The following is a 9,157-nucleotide window of genomic DNA, read 5'->3' as shown; positions in this document are numbered from 1 at the left end:
AGCCCCACTTGTCACACAGATGATTACACTTGCTTACGTGATTATTTACCACTTGTTTCTCCCACCAAATGGCGAGGTATGTGAGGGCAGGACAGGCTCATGTTCATTACTGAATCCCCTGCACGTAGCACAAGTAGGCACAGACTAATATTTTAAAAACAGGGTTGAGGAACAGTGCACTCTAGCTCCCCCTCATGGCAGCAACTACTTCTAGGCATCCAAACTTCCTCTTCCCCAGGCCTTTTCCTCAATATATCTCCCTGTCCCTGATGGCTGCTTCTGACCTCAGCCACCCAAGGGTAACAAGAGGAAGGACCTAATGATGCTGCTGGAACACTTGGGAGTCAGGCCAGATCCCTGGGACTCAGGTTGTTCCCATGGCCAATGGAGGATCATTTCTAAGGCCTGTACACACCAACAAAGCTGTGGCATCCCACATCATGAGAACAGCCAGCCCGGTCTTGGGCCCTCTTCACCCTGTTCCTCACACCAGCATCACTCCAGAGAAGACTGACAGGACCCAAATTCCCTCCACATCTCTGCCTCTGGACCCACCACTAGAGATAGCCTGAAATCAAGGAGCATTCTAACCCTTACTGCTAGTTCCATTCCTGGATCTTTAATGAGGCCTGAAATTTCTAAGGCCTAGGGTTTGGTCCTCTGAACCTCTTGGTGTCTGAGGAGGGGCTAGCACAGTCCAAGACAGAGTGACAATGAGCCCTGGAGAGATGTGGAACAGAGTGTCCCAGATCAACCTGAACAAGGCTGTAGGCCTACAGAATTGCAGGTCTACACTATCTATTTTCTTATCTGCTACTCTCAAATCAGCTGAGTGGCACCTGTGCGACTGAACCCCTAACACTGCTCTCACTGCAGCCTTGATATCATTAAACACAATAATCACTTGAGTCTGACCTGCCTGGGTTGCTTCACTCTGTGCCTCTACCTGCTGCTCCTGTTTAGTCTGTTTTTAAGTCTAGGTTTTTCTGTCTCTTAGCCACGAAAGCCCCAGAGGCTGTCTCACCATCCTGGTGGTCTCAGTTCCTCATCACTTCTGACACAGCCCTCATTTCTGTCCCCAGCTCCTACCTCAGACCAGGGGTCCTGAGACCTCCTAGATGTCACTCTCTGGATGTCCTCTGGGCCCTCCACATCCAACAGATCCCACACCAGCCTCAGCACCTTCCCCAAATCTGTCTCTTTTCCCTGTTACTGTATCAGAGCTCTACTGTCCCCTCCCTGGCCTGGACACTTCCCTTCCCCATGGCCCTCCAGCTCCATAACCCATCTGTCAGTTTCTTGAATGTCTCTCTCACCCAACCCTAACCGCTTTGCCCAGCCCTGCCCTGGGCCAGCCCTGTCCTCACCCACCCAGGCCCCCACCCTGGCTTCCACCCGGGCTCCCTGCCTCAGTCTTCCCCTTTGGTCCACCTTCCTCATGGTGGCTAGAAGGGTCTTCCCAAAGCCCAAACCTGACCCTGTCCTCCCCTGCATAGAATCTTTCATAGCTTCCCAATACTATCAGGCCAGAGTCTGAGCTCCTCAGCCTAGAAAACCTCGACCCTGCTCATCCCTCCTGCCTCAACTCCACCACAGTACCACCAGTGTCTGGCACTTACTAGGTCCTTGGTTGTACTGTGCCCTCTGCCTGGAACAACTTTCCCTCCATTCTGGGCCAATTATCTCCTTCAGATGTCATTCTCAGGTCACATGTCTCCTCCAGGAAGCCCTCCCTAACTACACTCTAGGGCCCAGGATGAGTCAGGCACCTTTTCTAGGCTCCCACAATCTCCCTGGCTTCCCTCATTACCACGTTCCTGATCTCTCTGAGTTATCACTGTCTGAGGGGAGAGCTTGGGGCTGTCACAGTCACCACAGCATCACCCAGCATATGCTCAGAGTCGACACTCAAAGAATGTCTGTTGACTAAATGAATGACCACCCTCAGGCTCATCCAGGTGTCTTGGACAGAACTAGGCAGGTCTCTCCCCAGAGGAGGTGTCCCCGGCTCCAGAACCCTGCATGATCCCCCGCAACTTCCACACACAGAGACAAGGGCAAGGGCCCAGGCCCAAGCTTAGAAAAATATGACTTTCTTGTTGTGCCCCAGTGCCCCTGCCACCCTCCCCATCAGTTTTAAAAACCATGAACAATTTGGTGAGTCTGAGGCCAGGTCCCACAGGGTACCTGGGTCCTGCCATCCCTTGGGCCAGAAAAGTCATAGTGGTGGGCATGAAGCTAGGGTCCCGTGGGTTCATGGCTGGGTCCCCAGGGCTCACAGTCCAGCTGGACCACAGTGTGGGCCCTGGGTGCAGCGGGCTCAGGGGCAGAGAGGGCCGGTGTGGCACCGTTGGTCTGGGAGCAAACGCTGCTGACAGGTGCAGGTATCTTGGCCTTGCCTGGGGGCTGGCCACCATGCACCTTGTAGCGCATAAGCAGAACGAAGATGAAGACCAGTACCGAGGCCACGATGACACCACCCAGCGCGATGATCATGGTGCCACCCAGAAATGGTGCATGCGGGGCCCCGCAGGGGTGCAGTGCAGGCTCTGTGGAGAAGTGAGCACAGCCCACAGGTCGTGTGGCTGTCAGCCCCGTGGCGCTGTCCTCAAAAACTGCTAGCACGCACAGATCATAGGTGCGGCCTGGTGCCAGGTCGGTCAACAGGAAGGAGTGGCTGTCAGCTGAGATCATCCTAGAAGGACAGGTAGGTAGGGGTCAGGTCTCCAGCTGCCCAGCACCTACCCTGAGCTCTGCCACCCTCCTGTCTAGAGGATTTCCTCCCAGTCCAGCTGCCTCATTTCACTCTGACCTCTGAATTCCCACTGCTGGAATTCCCTTTAGTCTGATACCCAGTCAGTGGCCTGACTGATATCCCCCGAGTCTATTAGCCAATTTTACCTCAGCCCGCTGGTAACTTTACTGTCACATTCCTCTCAAATTTCCCAATTTTTTCTCCCTCTAGTCCCCATGCTCAAATTCCCTCCAGTGTCATTGTTCCCCTTCCCGTGTTCTACTGCTCAGTCCCTCTGTGGCCTGCCACTTGAGTTTTCCCAGTCCTATTTCATTTTATACCCAGTTGCCCGATTTCCATCTTGCACTGCCAACCCAATTTCCCACCAGGCTGCAACCAAAGCTCCCTCTAGCTTTGCTGCCCAATTTTGCTCTACTCCACCTGATTTCACTCTGGTCCCCCATCCTGTTCTCCCAACTTCCCACCAGCCTACCACCTGAGCTCCTTCTAGCCCTGCTGTCAGAAATGTCTCCAGCTCACTGCCCAATTTTGTCCTCACTCTATCTGACCTCCCTCTACTCCAATTCCTACTTCCTTTTAACTCCCTATCCAATTTCCCTCTAATTCTACCTCCTAGTCTCCCTCTACACCCTTTGCTCCCATCTGGCTTTCCTCTAGCCTGTGCCCAATTTCTCCTTGCCTCTGGTGTACAGCTGGATTCTCTCTAATCTAACTGCCTGATTCCTCTACGTCACTGATGCCGATTTCCTTCTAACTTGCACATGAACGTTCTCCTAGCCCTGTTGCCTTAATCTACATACAGTCTTGCTTTCCAGTGAGGCCTGTCATCTAATGATTTTCATTAAACTGATATGCCTCAGCCACCACTGATTTTTTTCTCCATTGCCTTTCTTTCTTTCCAGCTCTGCCTACTGATTCCCTTTATCTCTGTTGCCTACTTTCTCTTCACCCTTACTTTTCCCATTTCCTTTTATCCCTAGCACCCAATTCCACTATATTTTCTTGTAGCAGAGTACGCTGTTGGAGATTTAACTTGCTTTATGATCAGTTTTATTCTTAAATTGCTTTAGTAACGTAGGTACAGAAAAACCTGTGATTGTCTCTGGGAGGGTGACTTTCTAGAAGAGCATTCATCCCATCCCCTGCCATGGGCACAGTGGACAAGATTTGCATGATTTTCAGGTGTGGATTGTCCCTAAGATCTATTGAATACTGCCTGGGAAAGGGAGTGGAATGAGCTCATTAGAGTTTCAGGATTGAAAAGGAGATCAGATGATGATCTCTTGAGGTGAGGGCTCATGGGGAGGAAAAGGAGACCCAGAAGCTGGGTTTGCAAAGTGTAGACCCCAGTCTTAGGGAGGCTTAGTTCTCTGCAACAAGGCCTTGGGGACTGCACCCTTGGCCCAGACTGGCAGTGAGAACAGGGAGCCATCCACAGCTATCCATGCAAGGTGGGACTGGGTGAGAGGGTGCCAGGTCAGAGTCACCACTACTGACTGCATGTGGCCACAGCAGATATTCCAAGTACTCTCTAGCTCAGGGGCAGAAACTGTGCTGATCTACCTCCTGGAGTGTGTAAGCTCCAGGTTTTGTGTTTGCAACAAGAGAAGGGAATCCCCAACAGTGGCAAGCTGAATAGTCCTGCTCACCTCACAGGTGGAGCTTGAACTAGGTTTGATTTAGAAAATAAAAAAATGAGATGTTGCCATGTAAGAACTCCAAACATGTGGAGCAGTTCACACTGCACAACCCAAAGCTGAGTCTCTAGTTAATCTTTACTACTTAAATTTGTTTGTATCTCCCCAAACTTGCCTCCCTCTATCAACTATGTTTTTAGCTTGGTTACTTTTTACTCTTGCTGCCTAATTTCCTTTATATGTCTGTGACTATTTACTTTTGCCCCTTTATTTCTTTTTACCACTACTGCCTGATTTCTTTTACCTCTGCTGTCTGATTTCCTTTGTAACCATGCAGCCTCATTTCTCAGCTGTGCTGCAGCCTGGGTATCAGTAGGCCTGTCTCTAACCCTCCTTCCACCTTACTCCCTCACCCAAGCTGCCCACTGCCTTGACACTGCACCTGTAGACGAGGATGTCATCAGCTGAGCTGTTGTACTGGATCTGGTACATGCGAATGCCTGGGATAGGCTGCTGATCTGGCCACTGGACAAGAGCAGCTGTAGCCCCATGCTCAGTCACCTGGACACCACGGTCAGTAGGGGGCCCAGTGTCAGCTGCCTTGGCAGAAGCAGAGGCGGAGGCAGAGGCAGAGGCGGCAGAAGGTGGGGTAAGGACATCAGGATCCCCGTCCCGCGGGGGGTCACAGCTGGTGCTGTTGGCTAGCTGGGGGGGTGGGGGGGGACCCACAGTTAGCTCAACAGCAGCCGTGGCCTCGCCAGCTGCATTGGCTGCAATGCAGGTGAAGATGCCGCCATCACCTGGCTCAGTGACCAGCAGCTCCAGTGTCCCATTAGGGAAGGCTCGAGCACGGCTTGAGTTTCCCAGCAGCCGGCCCTGGGGTGACACCCAACGCACACGGGGCTCAGGGTCCCCTACTGCCCGACAGCGCAGGGCAGCTGGCCGACCAGCAGGCACTGCCAGGGGTGGTGATCGGTGAGTCACTACAGGTGGCTCGCACACGAACTCCTCCTCACCCACGGCCCAGAAGTAGCGGCCACCCAGAGCAGGTGGGGAGGCACAGGCTTCAAGGTCGTCCTCCCTTGCCAGCCGCCGCAGCCACACCAGCTCACAGTTGCAGTGCAGTGGGTTCCCACCAAAGGCCAGCACCAGGGCAGAGGCAGGTGAGCCTCGGGGCCTGGCTAGCAGTGGTAGGCGGGAGAAGAGTGGGTCAGGTGGGATGGTGGTCAGGCGGTTGGAGGTCATGTCCAGTCGTGCCAACTTGTGTAGGCGGGAAAAGGCGCCGGCAGGCACAGAAGCCAGCAGGTTGTGGTCGAGGCCCAGTGTATTGACGTTGCCCAGGCGGCCCAAAGCCTCCCAGGGCAGCTGTTCCAGGTTGTTGTAAGAGAGGTCGAGGTCCTCAAGTGTCTCAGCACAGTCGTCCAGGGCACCAGCCGCCAGGGCTGCCAACTGGTTGTTACTCAGGATGAGATGGCGCAAATTGACCAGGCCACGCAACTGACCCTCACCCAGTGAAGTTAGCCGGTTACCATCTAGATGCAGGGCACGGAGGGCACGAAGATCAGCAAAGGCGCCAGCTGCCACGTGGCGGATGGTATTACGTGACAAGCTCAGATGCAACAGGCCCGTCATGTTGGCCAGGTCACGGCGGCGCACAGCTGCAATGAAGTTGTCTGCTAGGCGCAGCTCAGCTGCCCGGCGGTCTAGTGAGGGTGGCACAAACAGAAGGCCTGCCCCTGGGCACAGCACACTTAAGGGCAGTGACTGTGTCTGGCAGTGGCAGCGGCGGGGACACAGGCTGGGTGTGGCTAGTTGGGGTGGAGATGAGGCAGGGGCCAGCGGTAGCAGGCAAAGGAGCAGTGGAAGGACGGCCATCTCGGGCAGGGGTGGCCTGCAGGGAAGAAGGGAGGCATTAGGGTAGGCTAAAGCCACAAGAAAGGTGCCAGAGGGGGATGGAGTGGTCCAAGACTGGGAGAGAAGGTCACAATGGGCTGAGGGCAGAAGAGTTGGTTAAAGATGGTTGGAGAGAAATGGTCAGACATATCAAAAGCTGGGGAAGATGGTCAAAGACTCAGACATGGGAGGACACAAGGAGCAGAAATGAACAAAAATGGTCAGAGGGAAGGGATGTAGTTAGAAATGGTTGGCAATGGTCAAAGAATGGGAGGGTTGGTCAAGGGTGGGTAGAAGATAAGCAAGAGGGCTTCAGACATGGTCACTGAGAGATGGTCAAGGAAGGCCAAAGAGAGAAGACATGGTTAGGGTGAGGGTCATTAGAAGTAGTTGGATATGACCAGAGAAGAGAGATGGTTAGGGACAATTAAGAACATAAGCAGCAGACAAAGAGAGAGGCATTGGTCAGGGATGGTCAGATCCAGGAGAAATGATAAAAGATGGTCAGAGAGGGTCAAAAGCTAGAGAGGAGGAGAGGATAGCTGAGTGACAGGTATGAGGAGGGGTCATCAGACAGAGGAAAGGCAGCCAGGGATGTTAGAAATGATCAGAGAGACAGAGAAGTGGTCAGTAAAGGCCAGAGATAGTCATGTGGTTGTCAACCTACAGTTAGGGTTGGGGTGGGAGCAGGGCAAGAGAGATGGTGAAGGATGGTCAGAGGAGGAAATGTAGACAGAGGAAGCTGGAGAAGAAAGATGGGCAGAAGCAGCTGGAGAGAAGAGTCATAGACAGAAATGTCAAAGATGGTCAGACAGTTGTAGGCCACAGCTGAGAGGCAGGGCTGGACAAGAGCAAGAGAGCCAATGAAAGATGATGAGGGAGCAGCACAGCAAAGATATCAAAGGTGGTCACTGAGTGAAGCAGTAGACAGAGATGGCCAGAGAAAGGAGCTATGGACAGGGCTTTAAAGACAGTCCAAGACAGAAGAGGGGGACAGTCACTGAGATGAGTGGTGGCCAGAGGTGGCCAGAGAGAGGAGCTGTGGACACAAATGTCAAAGATGGTCAGAGAGAGTGGTAGAGAGGAGACAAGGGAGAGGAGTGGTAGGTGGGAGAGGCAGGCAGGAGAGGTGGCTGGAAATGGTCAGACAAGGTAGAGATGGCAGGAAGAGTTTAGAGGACTAACTGGGAGTGGGTCACAGACCTGGAGACACCATCAAATGGGGAAGAGATCAGAGAGAGACAGGGCTGGCCAGATGTCTAGAGTGTCTGAGGCAGAGGAACTGAAGGCAGACCCATGGGTCATAGTGTCTGTTTCTGGGAGAAACCCCAAGAATTCCCTGGGATACTTGGTCCTTACCTACCTCCATCCAAGCCACAAAGTCCCTCCCCAGTCCCTCCCCACTATGAATCACCAGGTAGCCTTACCTGAGCTAGAAGCTGCCCCAGGGAGCAGAGTCCTCAGGCTCCAAGGGGGTCAAGGGTCAGGGGTGCTGGGTCATGCCCCTGTTTGTAGTGTCTCAGCTTAGATATGTGGTCATGGAGTCTCTAGACCTTGATACGTGGAGTCCAAGATCCCCAAATATTGGGTCTCTAAGGTCCACTTTTAGAGACCCAAGCACCTTTTTGGGCTGTTCAGAGTCAGGGCTGCTCAGCTCCAGTTTGGGGATGCTAAAGAACCAAATGGAGAGTTTAGGGTCTAAGTCCTAAACCCAGTCCTGCGATCTGGTACTGCGGTGCTGGAGTTAGTTATTGGGGTGCTAAGTCAAGTTTGGATGTCTTTAGTCCAAAATTCCAGCATTCAGGTTTGCAGCAAGGACTTCAGGCTGGAACTCAGGTTTAGGCCCCTTGGAATGCCAGGGTTCAGATTTTGAAATTTGAGGCTTAAATCTCAGGGTTCATGTCCCAAATAGTGGACCCAGGATATCGGCATGGGAATCCCATCCCAGATTTCAAGGTCCGGGGCTCAGAATTCAGAGTTCAGCTCCAGATTGGGGATTTTAGATGCCAAATCTTGAGGTTCAGGCTCCAAATCTTGGGATTCATATTCCAACTCTTGGGGCTCAGGTTCCAAATATTGGGGTCCCAGGGACTGATATTGAGATTCTAGCCCCAGATATTAGTGTTCAGACTCCAGGTCTTGGGGTCCCAGCCCCATCAGGGTTCCAGGGTCTCCATATCTCTTGATCCAATCTTGGGGTGCAGGCCCCCCGATGTCGAGGTGCAGGCTCTGGGTCTGTGGTGGCGGCTACCGACTTGCTTCTCGGACTGCAGCGGGGGCTGGCCCGTAGTGAAGGGGTCGGCTGCAGTGGGGGCAGGGGCGGCCAGGAAGCCCCGGTGGCCGCGGTGGGGCGAGGCCTGGGAGCGAACAGACGAACAGACAGGGACACGCTGGGTGAGGGCTCCGCAGCGCAGTCGGGGGGGCAGGGGGGAGGGGCCGCTCTCTGAGACCCCCCCCTCCCCCGCTGGGGCCGGGGCGGGGCCGCGGCGGAGGCCTGGCAGGGGCCGGACGGGGTACCGGCAGACAGGCCAGGTCCAGGTGCTCCCGCGGCCTCCACGGCCGGAACCCGGGGCCGCGCACGCGCTCGCGCTTAAAGGCGCAGGCCCCTCGCGCGCCCGAGCTTAAAGGTGTAGGCAGCCCTCCCTCGTTCAAAGGCGCGTCCCCGGCCACGCCTCCATGGAGTCACCCTGGTGTTGCTTGGGAGCGAGAATCCTTGGATACAGACCGAGACACAGAGACAGAGACAAACAGAGACAAGAAAGATGAGCAGACTTCGATTGAGGGACAGAGAGGAGTGGAATGAGAGAGACAGAGAGATAGAAAGACATAGCCATATTCAAGGAGTGCTGGAAATACAAAGACAGTGAGACAG

The 9,157-nt window shown here is 54.0% G+C and overlaps 1 protein-coding gene across 1 annotated transcript; it reads right to left on the bottom strand.

Moving 5' to 3' along the window:
* Positions 1 to 1,375: 1,375 nt before the first annotated feature.
* On the bottom strand, positions 1,376 to 8,839 carry LRFN3 (leucine rich repeat and fibronectin type III domain containing 3). The gene is made up of 3 exons (XM_045846889.1): positions 7,713 to 8,839; positions 4,835 to 6,283; positions 1,376 to 2,695 (listed from the first exon to the last, which is right to left on the bottom strand). Exons 2-3 carry the CDS (start codon positions 6,265 to 6,267, stop codon positions 2,239 to 2,241), a joined length of 1,890 nt encoding a protein of 629 aa, XP_045702845.1. The 5' UTR covers positions 6,268 to 6,283; positions 7,713 to 8,839; the 3' UTR covers positions 1,376 to 2,238.
* Between the last annotated feature and the right edge of the window lie 318 nt (positions 8,840 to 9,157).

The sequence above is a fragment of the Phyllostomus hastatus genome, unplaced genomic scaffold, assembly GCF_019186645.2.
Source record: "Phyllostomus hastatus isolate PE091 unplaced genomic scaffold, TTU_PhHast_1.1 phas_contig_5, whole genome shotgun sequence".
NCBI lineage: Eukaryota > Metazoa > Chordata > Mammalia > Chiroptera > Phyllostomidae > Phyllostomus > Phyllostomus hastatus.
The sequence above is the reverse complement of the archived record's forward strand: the minus strand, read 5'-3'. Positions and strand labels throughout refer to the sequence as shown.

Bases quoted from the DNA above. Each gene is read 5' to 3' on its own strand.
- LRFN3 (XM_045846889.1), bottom strand. From the start codon at position 6,267: ATGGCCGTCCTTCCACTGCTCCTTTGCCTGCTACCGCTGGCCCCTGCC. The intron at 2,696-4,834 runs GTGCAGTGTCAA...CTGTCCTTCTAG, and splicing joins GATGACATCCTCGTCTACAG to GATGATCTCAGCTGACAGCC.